This window comes from Marmota marmota, unplaced genomic scaffold (assembly GCF_001458135.2).
Source record: "Marmota marmota marmota unplaced genomic scaffold, marMar, whole genome shotgun sequence".
NCBI lineage: Eukaryota > Metazoa > Chordata > Mammalia > Rodentia > Sciuridae > Marmota > Marmota marmota.
Genome location: NW_025999960.1, coordinates 11,832,544 through 11,850,101, shown reverse-complemented (window position 1 = coordinate 11,850,101; position 17,558 = coordinate 11,832,544). Strand labels below are relative to the sequence as shown.

The window sequence follows — 17,558 nt, the reverse complement described above, 5'->3', positions numbered from 1 at the left end:
GGCTCTACCCTTCCTCAGACCACTGGGCCTGTTCTGTCTATCAGTTGCAGGTCTGGCCTGTTCTGCTGGTGGTCACAGTTCCATCTACCTTGCAGGTGCGGGGGAAGGGGGCGGATCTGCCTCTCAGCAGGCCGCTGGGCCTGCTCTGTGGATGGTCACAGTTCCCTCTACCTTGCCAGCACTGGGGGAGGGGGCGGCTCTGCCTCTCAGCAGGCCGCTGCTCCTCTTCTGCTGGTGGGTCGCAGGCCCGCCTACCTTACAGGAGTGATTGGAAGCTCTGTTCAGCCGTGGGCCACTGGGCCTTTTCTGCTGGTGGTCACCGTTCCGCCTACCTGGCAGGCGCTGGGGGTGGGGGGCGGCTCTGCCCCTCAGCAGGTCGCTGGGCCTGCTCTGTGGATGGTCACAGTTCCCTCTACCTTGCCAGCGCAGGGGGAGGGGGCGGCTCTGCCTCTCAGCAGGCAGCTGCTCCTCTTCTGCTGGTGGGTCGCAGGCCCGCCTACCTTGCAGGAGTGATTGGAAGCTCTCTCATTCGACTTCTAAGCAAACAATTTGGCCTTAGACTAATTAGTATGAAATAATGCATAACAATTTTTAAAGCTTACAGGATCTGAAACCAATTAGTTGTCTCACAGTATTTGCAAGTGTGGGTAAAATCATATTTAGTTATATAATGAACCTGATCACCAATTTATTTAAAATTCCTTATTCTACAATCTCTGTGAGCCAGAGCTTCCTACTGCACACTAAAGAATCCTCAAGGCCAGATAAGAATACAAATATATACTTCCATATACCAACTTTTCCTCACCTTCACGGATATTAAGTTTCCATCAACCCTTAGGAATGGATTAAAATATAAGTAAAACACATGTCCAGAATTACTTACATTATTTTTATGCTGTCTAGATCCCTCCACTTTCTTTTACCATCATCTGAGTTATACCATTATGTGGTCATGAACACATCTGTCTGAAGGGAGTTGTCAGACAAAATAAAATCCAAAATAGAGCAATCCTGCCACTTGTTAGCAGTTCTGGTAAAAGGAAGTTTGAAAAAAGAAACAACTACTAAACAAAATTGTGCATGCAGAGTTGGAGAAATAAACAGGGATTTGTTTTATTTAAAACGTCTTTGCTCTAAACAGTATGGGATCAAACACAGTTAGTTATGTTAATCATGTACTACGCCAGACATTGCTGGCTGCTATGAACAGCCATTCTCCCCTTATTTATTACAAATAAAAGGCTAAATGTTTTTCAGATACTGAATGATCAGGTGATTCAAGAGATAAATTAGACCAGTCTTGATTAGTCTATTTGGAGGAAGGCAACTCCATTCGTCTTACTAGCAGTAGTCCCTTGGTATACCCAGGGATTGGATTGACTGGACCACAAACTTCATGGATGCGCAAATGTCTGATATAAAATTTGCATATAACCTACATTCTCCTGTAAATTTTAAATCATCTCTAGATTATGAATAATACCTAATACAATGTAAATGGTTGTTATACTGTATTGTGTAGAGAATAATGACAAGAAAAAACATTTGTATGTGTTTAGTGTAGATGCCATTTTTTCTCTGTGAATATTTTCTATCTGCAGTTGGTTTAATCTGTGGCTGCAGAGCTAACAGATATGGAGGGCCAAACGTGATAGACTGAGGAATAAACTGTAATAGACAATAGACTGCTAAGGGCCCTTCTAAGGGCTTCTTGTCTTTAAAAGGGGGAGGCATGAGAAAGGATGTCCCCTCTTTCTGCCTCTGGCTACCTAAAGTTGTAGCAGCCAACTTACAACCAAATGAAGTCAGTTAAGGGAGAGCCAAATACTGAGGATGGCAGGGTAGAAGGATGGAATGGTCTCATTAAGCTAATAAATTCTCTAGCTTAGAGATGGTTCTATATCCAGACTATTTGTTAAATGAGAACAAAATTATTTTCTTCCAGCATTTAAGCCATTTTGAACTTAGTTTTCTTGTGACTTGCAATGAAAAATACCCAGACTGATTCTGTGCCAAGCATAGTATAAGCTGAAATGAGTGCTTATGGAAATAGTTTATACAATTCCCCATGTAAAATCTACATAAAAAGATTTCATGCTATTAAAGAAAAGTGTAATAGTTCTGAAGTGATTTCACTACATAAGGAACAAAGCTACATGCTATCGGATGTTTGGCTAGAACAGGATTTTCTCTTGCTCATGAGGAGATAAACAGAGGCTTAAAAGGCTGTATCTGTGTTTTTGGTGTTTGTGGCCCTATTACTTCTATATTTCTACAGCACTACAACATGTTTAACAACAGTTTTTCAATAAACCCTGGTGAAGTCGACCTTAGTGCTGTTTTAGGAAATCAATATGATTTACACATATTTTTTCTTTCAAAAGAAACAGGAGTTTGAAATTGCCTTCCCTTGGTATTGTCCTAAATCCTCAATAAGCCCTGACAAGGAATATGATAGAACTTGAAAATGTTTTTCAGATTAAAAGAAAAAAAAACATGATTCCAAAGTTGAACTTTGAATTTTGGTAGCGTATAAATTAAGTAATATGTACAAGTACAAACTGAAAATACTTCAAAGCACAGATAATAAAAACCAACATCAAGGTATATCAATCCATGGATTCAAGGATTTCCAAAATTAATGATTATTTTTTCCTCCTGATTTATAAGGGTTATCCTGGGACCTATGTTTTTTTCTAACACAAATGCAGAGTCTATTAATAATGTAAGTAGCTCTAGGGCCCCTTCACCATGGCAGTAAAGCTCTTGTCTAAAACCAGAACTGTTTCCTTTATACTTTAATGGGTTAGCTCTGTTTAACTTAACTTTAGTCTCAATTCTGCTCCACTGGCATATGGACGCTTAATGAATATTTGATAATGGTGACTATGACTGCACAGAATGTCTTAGAGTCCACAGGAAAAGTACTCTAAGATATTTTGCCCCAGTGATAAAATTGTCTGAGAGCCATCTCTTTTCATAAGCCCCAAATACGATGAGAGGAAGACACATAAATGAACTATTTGATATAGGCTAAAATTTATGTAACACTAACATATGTTATTTTACCTAATCTTATTCATATTCCCAGGGACTAGGTGTTGGGACCCCATTTTCCTGAACGTAAGATGCCACTGAGTATGTGGTGAGCCAATATTTTATGTACCAAAAATAATAATTTTGTCCAATAAAAGTATGATCACCATTTATATACCAGACGCAATCTGATTTCAGAGATGTCAAAATGTAAAAAAAAAAAATTTTTTTTTGAAAAAAAACACAATATTGATAAGAACATTTTCCTGGTAACTACCCTGTCACAAACAATGCTTTCTACCTTCCTCAGGCCCGAGTGATGGAATGTGAGCACAATCCCTGCAGTGACTTCCAGACCAAGGTGGTGAAGAAGCAGGAGTTCTTTCTCCATCCTCTCTCTCATCTTATCTACTATTTGTGTTGATAGGATGACCCTGAACTACCTGTTGAATGTATCCGAGCCTCTGTGTTGGCTGGGACCCTTAATGACTTCAAGGACAGAGCCCAACCCCAAACCACATGCCAAACACAATGTCACCTTTAATTTTGACATAGCAATAAATCTTTTTATTGTTAAACCATTGTCCTCTGAGAACTCATTTGTTAAAACTAGAATTACTCCAACTAGTGCAGTGGCAGAATTAAAATGTAAATTGCAGATTTCCAAAGTCTGGGGCTTATTCTGTTGCAACATGTAAATACAAAACTCCAAACTTAAGCACCTCCAAATTTAAACACATAAATAAACCAAGACTAATTGCTCCATTTTTAAAAATGTTTCTTTGCTTAGTTTGTTTAAAAAAAATTAATAGACTTGAGATTGTTATATTTAAGGGAGAAAGTACAGAGAGGGACAATTAAGGTCATGTGCATGTCATAACACCTATGTGAGGGGTGGGGAATAAAAACCAAGGGAATGATTTCCAAAATGAGTAAAGTGATACTTATCAGTGTGCACTCCTTTCATCCTGTTTGAGAATAATGCAATTTGGGTTTAGGTAAAGAAGTCCCAGGCAGTTGTTATAACCCTGGCCTACTGCTTCAATATCTCCAGATAAGTACAGCCCTGTTTCCTGAAACAGCTTGAAGCAAAGGAAAGGGAGAAGGAAGCAGCCTGAGTGGCAAAGGATGAAAGGGGAGAAAAGGAGGTAACAGAAAATACCAGTAGCCAAGAGCTCATGTTCTAGATTCAATACAAGAGTTTGAACCCTGGCTCCACTACTATTCGGATCAGCATCCATAATCTTGAGTCATTATTTAACCTCTCTTAAGGGTCAACTCTGTCATTTACAAAATGGCGTGATTACAGAACTCAGTTCATGGTGTGATGAGAATTAAATGAGAAAATGCATGCAAAACATACCTACAGCACTTGAGTGAGCATACACTGGAAGCTAGTTGCTACACTGTCGTCACTAATCTTTAGCTTCCTTTTCTACCCAGTTGCAAATAGCCAGGTTTGCTTTAATAGAAGTCTGTTCTTCACAGTAGAAAGCACAATTCCTTCAAAGAAAGTCAGCCTTCAGTATGAAACCAACTGAAGTTGATTTCTGAAGTTTCTCTGAAGAAGTTTCTATTTCAAAATTTTTTAAAAATTGTTAATATGTCTTGAGGGAACAAGAGTACAGAAAATAATGAAATTATGTTTGGTAAATGATTTTTCAACACCAATATCACTTTATTACTTACATAAAAATAACACTTCTTTTTCATTTTACAATATTATAAGGAATAAAAAAGAAAATAGAAAAGAAACTTACCCTTTGTTTTTCATTTGTACCCTTTTTATTGGTCTCTTTTCTACTTTCATCTTCATACACTAAAACAAAGTCGATTCTTCTCTGACCATCATTAAAAAATAGGGAGTCAGGTTTTCCATTAAATTCTTCCTGTGTGGGATTAAAAAAAATGTAATATAACTTTTGGGAAAAGTTCTGATTTATAAGTGTTTATCTTCTAGCTTTTATAGATTCATCAATCTGCTTATTGAGAAAGAAAAATATATTCATTACTAGTTGCTTAACCAAGCAGTTGTGGCCCCCATGATCTTTGTAAGTACAGTCAGTTCCTGGTGAGAGAAAGCCTTTGAATTGAGCAGTTTAGCATTATTCTACAAAAGCATGGAGACATATCAGTATTATATAAGTAACACAATCATCCCAAATTATTCCCACCTGCAGCAAAGGCATATCCAGTTTAGAAATGGACAGAGTGAAAAAATCTGCCTATTTGAAGGACTGAAGCTTACTTAACAAGAAAAAGGTAAGATAAAACCCTGTTAAAGACAAAACCTTTTCTTCACCCAAGTTGAAGAATTTCATCCTTCCTGTGTTTTATTTTCTAACCTCTGAATCCTTTTCCAAGACTTATCTCCAGACCTCATATTTTATAGGTGTTATCCTTTTTTTTAACCATGAAAAAATTCCAGAAGATGTTTCCATACACACAAAAGCCACACAAATCATTACTATTTTTCCTCAAATCCACAATGTACCATCAACCACAGAAAACAGATTTTTAAGATTCTTATAAAGTAATAACAACAAATTTAATGAGTCTGTCATTTAGAACTTAAGATACTAAAACAAAGAAATAATAGCAGAATACAGGCCTAATACAACTTAAAACAATCTATATTCCCATATGGATTTGAGCAGAACTGGTTTCATCTGCTCTAAGCATAGACCTGAGTTTGCATTCTCCTGCAGTCTGTCAGGATGCTTACATTAACTGTATTTTTTAAGACTCAGACTGCATTTTAACTGATAATATTTTAAAAATTTCTTTCCCATTAAAAACTCGTGGGAAATTGCATTTTGCAATCATTTGGTGAAACCACTTGTATGTTATATTCATTAAATGTGATTAATTTGCCTCTGTATTCAGCATCAATTAGCACAAAATCACCTCATTTTACCACTACCATACCACTTCCTTTTTATCTTCACACAGTGGAGAAGAGAGATTTTTTGCAACATATATGAAACTAATACTTGTTATTTCTTTCCTTTCTCCCACCATGGAGTGTATGAAAGCTTATCACTAGTAAGTGCCTCCCATTTAGCAGGTTAATTCTACCTGCAGAAGGAGCACTGCCGAGGTGAGTCTCTCAATGCGCCGCCCCCAGCCTCACTTAACCACAGATTTGAACCACCAACAGAAGAAGCTTCAAGGTAGAGTCATGCTATCAGGGCTCTTAGGGTCCAGGAAAACCAACTCATCATTATTGTCTTAGGGTAATGCCATCCAATTCTTTTATTTGCTATTGTAGTTATTTAAAATTTCTTTGAAGCTGGGCTGGGGTTGTGGCTCAGAGGTAGAGCGCTCGCCTAGCATGTATGAGGCCCTGGGTTTGATCCTCAGCACCCCATAAAACTAAAATAAATAGGTTGTGTCCACCTATCACTAAAAAATAAATATTTTAAAAAATTTCTTTGAAGCTATATAAAAATGCAAAGCCCTGTCTTTGTCATTTTAGCCATAGAGCTCTTTAGTCACCTTCAATTTCTCCTTCTTTCAACGAAGACTTTACTACTGGTGACAATCAGGGAAGTTGGTAGAGGAAAGTTGTATGTAGAGAGTAAAAAGGAAGAAAGAAAGAAAAAAGAAGGAATAACTTCTCAGAAGGGCAAAGGGAAGTGAGTCAGGGTGGAACTGGTCAGGAAAGCCTGGTCATCAAGCAGACAACTGAAAAGCATACAAAAAGCAACTTGTTCTCTATAGCCTTGGGTGGAGTCCTGTAGGAGCTCATTGACACAAAGTTGTGAAGAACTGGGCATCTGTACATGGCTCCAGGCTCTCCTTCCTTGCCTAGCCATTGCTTGTCAGCACAGGCTGGCAGCTTGCCCCCAAGTAATCTGCTCTGCATTTTTGCCTCTTGTGTGTGATGTTAGATCCTTTGTTTGGAAGAAAATCCCCATGAGTTGGCAATAGTTGCCTGTGTGAAATAAGCACTTCACACTCTGATACAATACTATTATAATTTGAGGACGTTTCCCCCTGCTGTGAAATCCAGGTTTCTCACCTCTTGGCAAAAGAGATCCTACCAGGCTATTGGGAAGAAGGAAGAAACTAAAACTGGGCTCCAAAGAACATGTAACAAACAAGGGAATTGGTCTAGGTAAAAAGATACATTATGAACAAAATGTATTGTTAAAAAAAAAAAAAAGCTGTATTGTTCAGTAATTCTTTTCACTACAGGACTAACTCATGCATTTGGTCATTTAAATGACAGTCAAATATTCTTTTCTTGAAGTTCAACTTTGGAGGAAGTAAAATTTTAATAGTTTCTCAAAATAAATATTGGTAATCTTTAAAGGACTGATAATTTGGAGATGGATTATCCAAGTCTTGGCTTCCACACCTTCTCTTGTTGTCTACTCAAATTTTGATCTTTAGTCATTTCTAACAAGTCAAATGACACTAAGATGAAATAAGCAAAAAATCTGAAGCCCACTGAATCCTGTTTAGCAGCTTGAATTTAAAAATACTAAAAGAGAAGGTTTAAAATTTATTAAGTAAAATCACTTTAGAGATTAGACCTTATGTATAGACCTCCCCACTGGGAAATTTATAAATCCATATGCACATCAGGTTAACTAATTTCTTCTATGAGGGTCCTGGACAAATGCCTTAATACCAAGATAATAAACAGAACCTTTGTTTGTTAATACTTCACTTTTCTTCTGAGAGAAAATATCAAGCAAATTTCTAATCAGTTTGGAGACTAGAATGTGTTGGTATAAAACCACTGCCCTCCTGGTCCCAATGCCACCAATCTAGCATTTATTCACTACCTAATGGCAACCTGACCTGATGCTGTATAAGAGCTAAAGGCTGGAGTATTTAAAAGCACAACCTATGTTCATTTGTCATGATATCAAAATAAACCAAAACAATACTGCCAACCACCGCAGAATAGCAACCTGGCCACCTCTGTCTTCAGCTGTTTGGCTTTGACATTTCACACTTGGGGTGAGGAGGAGACAAGCAAGGAGACAGCTGACAATGAGAACTTGGCTGAGTAGGGAAACGAACATGAAGGAGGTCAGGTATGATTTACCCAAGCGACGTTTTCCAGGCCTCTCTCCTCTCAATCTGACTGCACTCCTTTAACAAAAAGGATCTTCCTTAACCAAATCAGGACAAATGCACATGGCAAAATTACGCTGCCCAGCAATTGCAAGCTAGTGTGAATCTCAAAACATGAAAAATACAATTTTTGCTGTAAAGAAGTACATGTAGGTACCAGAACTGTACCCAGAGTCAGTTGAGATCTCCAGTAATTAAGGACAGTGGTTAAGAAAGAATGTCCTAGTGGACAGAAAAACAAGTTTAAAGATAAGAATTTTCTACTAATGCATTGTAGGAAAATTTCCAATAAGCGATCTCTGATTGGATTATGGCATTGGACTTTTCCTTGAATATGACGCTTCAGTTAAATAAAGGGGAAACTTCAGGATGGTGAGGTCTAACTTCTAGGCAGAAACAGAGGGCAGCTGGGGAAATGGCTGCCCGAGTCTAAGTGTTCTGTGGCACTTGTTAGGAAGCCCACCTTACTAAGCACTCTCCCAGGGTTCCTGACATCACTACTTTAGTGAGTCCACAAAGAAACTGGCTGCCCAACATTTGTCCAATGTCACACTTTTCAAGTGTCTTTAATATGAGTCCTCAAACATCCCCGATAGGAACCGTGTCAAATTTCACTACAGAGGAATCTACTTCCTATCACTTAAAATGCTGAATTTAAGTTATGTGTCCAAGATTTGGATAAAAAGGAGTCATACTGAAATCTTTGTTTAAACTCTTGTTTATATACAAGGGTGTTTGACACTGGCCTTAAACGGTGATACGGAATTTATCTCTTGAATTTCCAAACAACCTATGAAACTAGCTAGTATTCCAGGCTTATTTGGGTTAATGCTATTGACTTTTACACAAGAAAGGTTTATTATCTAGCAATAACAGTTGAGAAATTAAAATATGAAAAATAAATAATGTCAAGATATTCACATAATTAAACAGTAATTGATATGTGAATGTGAACCAAAGATGTGGCTCTCTTCAGGGTTTAAGACTAGCAAACAATGTCGTTAATTTCAAGAAGACAAAGGAAACAAACTTAAGTCACAGAAGATAACTGAACTGAAAATGTGGGACCTTTTGCTTTATAGTAAACCTTGAATCCATGCACACAGCAAGTTCTAGGGGAAATATATCCAAAGTTCAGAAGCAAAAGTCTTTATGTAAATATGTATATCTTATAAAATATGGAATTATAATTTAGTTTTGTTTATATGCCATGCAGCTATGAATGACATATATTCCTAAGTATTTGTCTTAACTATAGCAGAGTTCAGGGAGATTCACTGTCTAATAATTGAAGCTTTTTTTTCCTTTACACAACTGTACGAAAGTACTGTAGGGATAGAAGAGGATAGGCAAAATTTTATTCCTTGTATTATGACAAAAATGCAAACTGCAAAATTTTAGCCAAAAAAAGTATCATGAAGTGTCAATGTGGAGAGTTGATTATTGAAGGTAGAAAGATTAATACTTAAAGAAGCAGGGATGGCGGGGGAAGGAAGTAACATATTAGTAAAAGGGTAAAGAGAAGTACATGGACATGCAGGACCTTGTTTCTGATCAGACGGGGTATTCAGGAGTGTGCTAATGACAGAGAAAGCAGAGGAAAAGGAGGAGGATTCATCCTGAAGTGAGAACTCCAACTCTCTCAGAGTCCAGTGTGTCAGGATGTTCCAAAACATCTCTTAGTGGTGACTCTATGATGATTGAGGTGTATTCAAGAGCGACCCAGAATGATTTCTGTACAAATCACATTGTTTCCTTCCCCTCCCTATTACCTATACAGTTTGCTTCTGAAGGACAGTTGCCAGGCTTGCTCCCCTCAAGGTCTCTGCTGATTCTCAGCATGTAGCACCTCCAGATTTACTTTTTTTCCCTCAAAGAACTCCACTCCTGTTTTTTCTGATGAAAAATATTAACATATGCTCCATACAAAAAAAAATTCTGAAGATGCAGGAAAGTATAAAGGAAAAAAATAAAAGTAATATGTAATCTCACCTCCCGAGATGAGCAAAGTTTTTAAAAATATTTTGGAGTTCATCCTTTTAGGATTATAAACTCATGCACACATATTAACCAAAACAGTACCATGTTATACATACTGTTTTAAAAACATCAGAGACATTTTCTAGCTTTATATAAAGCTCTGCATCATCATGTTTGATGGCTGAAATGTAAATTAAACAGTTCCTCCACTGATGAACACAGAAGTTGCTTCCAATTTTCTGCTTTTATAAACACTGCTGCAATGAGCCTTCCTGTACATATGTATATGTGCACATGTTCAATTACTATTTCGATAGGCTAAATTCTGGAAGCAGAGTTTAAGTGCCATGGCCTTTTCAAAAGCTTCTGGTACACAGGTTATTAAATCATCATTGAAAATACTTATGAAATCAACGCATCCACTAGCAGAGTATGAGAGTACTTTGTACCAGCCTCACAAGACTGCAGTTTTTTCCACTTGTCCCAATATTGTACTAAGTGAAAGAGGGTACCCAACGCCTCTTCAAAGGCAATCACTCAAAGTGAGAATGTGGAGGGAAGGTTTGGAGAAGGCCTATACATCCTCAAATGAAGCATGCACCAAGCAATCTATATATGGAAATGGAATGACCTATAATCACTGTGGTCTCTGGTACCCACCCGTGTGAGCAGGCTCCGACACCTGCTATGGTTTGAAACTAGTAATGCTCTGTGAAAAGTTCATATGTAAGGCAATGTTGAGGTGAAAAGACTGGATTATGAGATTTGTAACCTCATCAGTGAATTAATCCATTTGATTGACTAATAATTTGAGGGCAGGAAATGTTACTTGGTGGTTGAGTGCTTACCTGGCATGCATGAGGCCCAGGGTTCAAACCCCAGCACCACCAAAAAAAAAAAAAAAAAGAAAAAAAGAAAAAAAAAACCACCTCTGGTGGATTAGTGGATTAATAATTTGATTTAAAAAATTTTTTTTACATACATGACAATAGTGGTATGTGTTACACTCATTATTACCCATTTACAGCATAAGTTTTCCTAACTCTGTATATAAAGTTTGTTCATGCCAAATTACTGTGGGCAAATGGGTATGACTAGAGGAGGCAGGTCTCTGGGGGCATGCCCTTGGAGGTTACATCTTGTCCCTGGCTCCTCTACTTTCCGGTTGACATGAGGTGAGCAGCTCTCCTCTGCCATATCCTTCCAACACGATGTGTCTCCTTTGTAGCCAGCTGAGCATGGATTGAGACTTCTGAAACCATAAATCCAAAATAAACTTTCTCCTCTAAATTTTTGTCAAGTATTTTGGTTGCAGACACAAAAAGCTAACATAACACCATTAGAAAAGGTAACAGGTTGTGGCCATGAAAAGAGGACAGGGAATAATATAAATAGTGACCTTAAAAGACTTTATTTTTTACCAAAGTCCCAAAAGGGACTAAAGAATACTCTATCAGCCAGCTCTGGGGATTCAGCAATGTTGATATATTCTCTGCAATGTGAACATTTAACTGGAGTGTGCCACACGCTAATTTTAGAAGGTCATCACCCCATTGACTGACTTTCCATTATAAACTACATGGTACAGTACTTGTTACATATTTTGATTCACCCATTTCTCTAGATTTAGAGCCTACCACGTATTTGATTTATAACTGATTTCTTTTTTTGGTGGGGAGGGGGAACGGGGATTGAACTCAGGAGCAATTGACCACTGAGCCACATCCCCAGCACTATTTTGTATTTTATTTACAGACAGGGTCTCAATGAGTTCCTAAGTGCCTTGCTTTTGCTGAGGCTGGCTTTGAACTCATGATCCTCCTGCCTCAGCCTCCTGAGCCATTGGCATTACAGATGTGCACCACCATGCCTGGCTATAATTGATTTCTGTTGCAAATTAAAATTGATATACAAATTCTTTAAAAATAGTCTTTCTATTTAACATTGGTAAATAACAACTAATTTCCAAATAGCTGAACTTATTACTTGTGGTCATTTCTCAGTTGGGACAAATGTAGTTACTTATAATATCATTAGATCTTATCACAAAAAATGCCTTTTCATTGTGTTTGTTGCTGTTATAAATATTCACATGCCCCTGGCCTCCTGGTTTAGAATAAGTACTTTGCCTTTTTCCTCCTCTGTGTTAAATATAACTCTCTAGATTTCTGGTATGAGAATACTGAAGATTAAACAATGAATAAGGATGAAGATATAATGCCTATGACATAATTATTATTAAATATTCCCTTCTAGTCCATCCCAAGGAAGCACTACTTATATTAAATGGAATAATTTCTGAACAAGCATAGAGGATATAGGGAAATAGAACTTTCAAATGATCTTGAAAATAAAACTTCCTTAAAAGGAATTAACTAGGGCTGGGGATGTAGTTCAGCAATAGAGCGCTTGCCTAGTATGTGCAAGGTCCTGGGTTCAGTCCCAGCATACAAACAAAAAACTAGAATAGATGGACAAGATTCTTATTGCTGGAAGATGCTGAGTTAAAAGCCTTACTGAGCTTTTTCCTTAAACTCACAGAGTTGTCATTGGGATTTTCATTAACATGGTTTCGATTTGGGGTTGTTTCTTTCTTTCTTTTTTTTTTTTTCTTTGCTGTTTCCCTGCAGAACTTCCACCCCTTTAAAGTCTCAATTTAGCTTTTCTTAAATAAATAAGTAAGTGCACAAAAGAAAGGGAACAATGAAGAAAAGCCAAGCTGTACAAAGAAAAAAACAAAGTGAAAATGTCTACAGTGGTTGTTTTTAGACCTTCCTTTTCTAAAGGAAACCTTCATCTGTTCACCTTGTTCTCACCTGGCAGGGATGACACTGGGAAAAGAAACATGACAGAGATTAAACTGGAAGATATTCCCAGTAGTGTTAGGAAAGATAAGGTGATAGATGAACTAACGCAAGTGGTACAAGAGGACATTTGAGAGAGAATGATTACCCTCCTGAAGGCTAAACTCTGAAGGTTTCAGCATCTCCAAAGCATCTTCTTTTGCTTTACTGTCCATCATGGATTCAATTTCCATCCGTTTATATAAAACTTTTTTGAACCTATGAGCATTTTCAGCTTGCACCATCTCCAGAGGAAGAATGTTCTGTAGGTTTTGGATCTACCACAAAATAGTTGTCTTAAATTACATTCTTAGACTTTTAAGAAGTAGCTCCTAATCTTATACTTTGGAATCAGCTGGAACCCAAAAAATCATGTTACAATCAGATGCTTTAGGATTTAGTGGACTTTCACAACATACTACCTACAGTTTTATTTTTGAGATCCTTTGTCTTCAGGAACAATAATTTTCACTTGCTTTCACAACCACCTGATCCTCCCTACCTACCCTCTTGTTCTTCTTCATTAACTATCTTTCATCTGTCTTTAATATTTTTATTTATTTTTTTTGTTTTTTGGTTGGTACTGAGGATTAAACCCAGAGGCACTTTACCACTGAGGTACATTCTCCCAAACTCGCAATCCTCCTGCCTTAGCCTCCCAAGTCAATGGGATTATTGGTGTGTATACCACCATCCCCATCCCTTACTTTTACCTCTTAGAAAACTCAACTCATTATGCCTCAAACATATTCACTGGTAGCTCCCATTTTCCAAATCCACAATTGTGAACTACCCCCACTTTCTCCATCAACCTATGTCTTTTGTGATCCAGGTTAGTAGTTCTTGAAATTGTATACTTTTGAATAAAGAGCCAATCTCACAACAGGTGACTCTCTTCTGAGAATGAACAGCAAAGAGTTTCATGGTATAGCTATTCATACTCTGGGCTGAAGAATATAAATAAGGTGTAGCTGAGAAGGTAACTGAGGTAATAAGTCTTAAGCTCTTTATTGGGTTCTATATAATTCTTTTTCTACAGATTCCCTTAAGTTTACAATCTGTCACTCTCCTAGTGACATAGGTTTGACAGTCGACTAAGGCTTTTCCTGATAGGGCAAGATTTCTTTGGTGAGCTCTTCATCTTTCATAGGAGGTTTTCATTTCCAGTTTAGGAGCTGCCCCGAGTTATTTTTAGTCTTTCAGCTGCTCAGAGTTTGCAGAATAGAGTGCTGTCATCCCTGTAACTCCCCCCCATCGACTATTATGTCCTGTGTACCTCTCAGCCATAATTTTCTCGGAATACTCCTCTGGAAATCAATGTTTGCAACTTCATTCACAATAAGAAGAAAAACCAAAGGACACAGTGCTCAGCAAAGAAAAGGATCATGGCAATGTGTATCCATTGGTTAATGTTTCATATAAATATTACTTTTCCCCTCCTTCACCTCAAAAAGTGGTTTACTAGAACAGCTATTCTTTGTGGTATAAAAATGGGAATCCACAGATTTATCTAAAACACACAAACACACATACAAAAAAACCCCAAATGACTTATTTTGACTATTAGACAATAAATAAAACCTTACAAAACTTTTCTCCTGTCAATTATTGAGAATTTAAGAAATGACATGCTCTGAAGAAATGAGTTTTCACATAATTATACCTTATGCCAATTAAAAAATGGTTAATTTTTTGTTCTTGAAATTCTCTTTAGTATGTATAATTTTTATACCTTAAAAGAAAATAGTAGATATAACATAACTTGTTATTATTATCTAGGAGTTCATAGAGAAGGGAACCCAAACTGAGAATAAAGGACAGCGACTTTGATATCTTGTAGATCTGGGTTCAAACTTCAACTTTGCTATGAACCACTAGCCATGTGCCTTTGTTTGCATATTTTCTCTTTAAACTAAATGTACTTACTTGGAACGGGAGGGGGTAATCATAAAAGGGAGGGGGGAATCATAAAAGGGCAGGGTTATCATGAAGATGACATGAGGTGATGCCTGTGAAGCAAGAGTACAAAACCTGGAACACAGGGAGCTCTCGCTGCACGCAAGAGGCTGGTGTTCTCTATTTAAGCATGTGACAATTCTTTATTACCAGCTGTGTCTTGGGTGCATTCATGCACCTTGTAATCATCAGAAAACACATCTGGCTTTTTCTCTCATCATTCTCAGATTATCAGGGGTCACATCCTTTAGCTACCAACTTACCTGTCTTTCATAGGTATGATAGGACCCTATTTTTGTTATTGTTGTTTGTTTCATTTCTTCTAGTTAGCTATAGACAACAGGATACATTTTGATTATATACATCATACATAAATGGAGTGTAACTTCTCATTGTCCTAATTGTACATGATGTGAATCACATCAGTCATGTAATCATGTATGCAGGGTAATAATGTCAGATTCACCCTATTATCCTGCTTATACCCCCTACCCTCCATTCACTCCCCTCTGCCTAATACAAAGTACCTCTATTCTTCCCTAGCCCTCACCCCCTTATTGTGAATTAGCATCCGCATATAAAAGAAAACACGGTAGGACCTTATTGTTTGCTGATTTTATTTGGCTTTGAATTGGAACCAGATTAACTGAATTTCTTAAGTTTCTTTGAACTTAAGCCTTAGTGCTTGGTTCTGGATGTCAGAGGCTTCTTAGCTGTCTTTAGGTTCTAAGAAAATGTGATTGAAGTGGAGGACCTTCCACAAGTGAATAGAATATTTTAAGAGTTATTGTCATTACCGTTAAATTGTATTCTACCCTTCTCCCAGTCTCTTTCAAAAGAACTTATGACATTTAGCATCAACGAGAATGAATAAAATAAGAGTAATGGTTTGTAAATGAGAGAATGAAGGCCAGAGAAGGTAGGAGGAAGAAAATGTACTAACCATTGGAACAACGGTAATTGTTGTGATCTTAACATGAAAATTGGCCCAAAGCCTCTTGGAAGCAGAGCAAAAGGGAAATGTGTTCAACAATATAGTCCCGTTATCAGAAAAAAAGGAAACATTCTTATTCTTCTGGGAGGTCAAAGTCTCAATCCCAGTTGTCATCCAGTAGCCTAACAAACAAAGTTCTTGGCAAGGAACTGGGGTTATAAAATGTATTTAGGTAACCTTTGACTTTTTAGTCTTCAGTTCTCATATCACTTCTATTTCTGGAGCACAGAGTCTACATTTCCCTCTATTCCATCTAGTGCCAACACTTGGTCTGCAGTCTTGACACTTACGACCTAGACTACATTCCTATCCCATCAGCCTCTATGCCTCCAGTACTTACCAAACTCACCTCCTGCACATGGATGTCCCTAAACCAACATGCTCACCATGTCATTGAAGGGTTAAAATAACTTTAGCAATGCCCAGTGACCTCTAGTGAAAGACTGATTTTCAGGTGGATATTCAAGATACCTCATAATGTGATCATAGCCCACATTTTATAAACTATTAGTCCCTGTTCCTAACCCTCCAACCCAACCATCCTTTCTCATCAGATTTTCAACTATGTCACACTCCTTCCTGCCTCTACTCCTTTGCTAGAACGACTTCCCCTCCCCATTCCTTACCACCTATTTACATCTTATTTCTCCTCTAAAGTCCAGCTCAGTTTTTCACTCTTGAAGTCTTTTTAGCAAGTTGGCTTGGTGTTTCTTTTCCCCTCACTGTATTATTGCCTACATCAACAGATGTATGCTCTGTCTACCTCAGAAGGATTCCTGACCCTTCTTGGGGCTTGCAATGTTAAAGCCATTTTTGTAACAGCAAGTTGCTTTTTGCCTTCTTCCCTGAATTAACATCTGCACTGAAAATGCATGTGACTAACTTACTACATCTCAAGCCTCGAGTATATGGTTGTTTAATATTCTGCAAGAAAAATGGAAGCACCCATAGAGCACTGTTGTTACCCATTGAAGTACAACTGCCTCCAGGAAAAGTGCCTGTGTGGTTTTGAGTTGTGAGCAGAAATAGCTTCTGCCCCCATGAAATGTCACTTTTTACTTGACAGATGATTGACACAAAGATTTGGGTATACAGACGTGGGTAGTTGGCAGATATTTTCCTGGGAATGAACAAAATGAAAGTATAATTTCAAGGAAAATAACTGATAATATTTATTACTAGTGATAAAATTCTAAATTTTCCAAGAATTTAGAACTAGAACTCCAGACACCTATGTTCAACATGGTGACTTGACAGCTTCCCAATAGTCAATGGCTTTTTCTGTCAAGGCTGGAGGTGATATTAACAAATGTGATTTTTTTTTCATACTATATAATGAAATAGAATCTGTAAGATCTATTTATTTGTAAGATCTTCGGTGAATCAGTGTTTTCCAACTGATCTCTATATGGTGGTAAAATCATACTTGGGAAAAGATCCATTCAAAACTCAAAACAGCTTTTATAATGTTTGAAAACTTCATTGATATGCTTTCACATTCTACACTGCAGCCAATTTTTAAGAAACTACCACTGCTTGAGTTTTAATGTGGTAGCAAAGCAGAATATTCACAATTATTTGAAAAGGCTTTGAAATATTTCTCCCTTACCCAAATTCCTATCTGTATAAGACCAGGTCATTTTTAACCAAAACAA

The 17,558-nt window shown here is 37.5% G+C and overlaps 1 protein-coding gene and 1 long non-coding RNA gene across 4 annotated transcripts in view; one reads left to right on the top strand and one right to left on the bottom strand.

Moving 5' to 3' along the window:
- Nucleotides 1–3,617, top strand: part of LOC125616645 — a 135,369-nt gene extending 131,752 nt beyond the window's left edge. The window contains exon 5 of the long non-coding RNA XR_007347375.1: nt 3,350–3,617. This is a non-coding gene — a long non-coding RNA (uncharacterized LOC125616645). The remainder of the gene's footprint in view (nt 1–3,349) is intronic.
- The window catches only part of Ano6 (anoctamin 6), a 196,445-nt gene that overhangs the window by 86,571 nt on the left and 92,316 nt on the right, over nt 1–17,558 (bottom strand). For all 3 annotated transcript variants that reach the window (XM_015493241.2, XM_015493240.2, XM_048802579.1), the window contains one exon: nt 4,800–4,928. In XM_015493241.2, the coding sequence (XP_015348727.1) occupies nt 4,800–4,928 (129 nt within the window). The remainder of the gene's footprint in view (nt 1–4,799; nt 4,929–17,558) is intronic.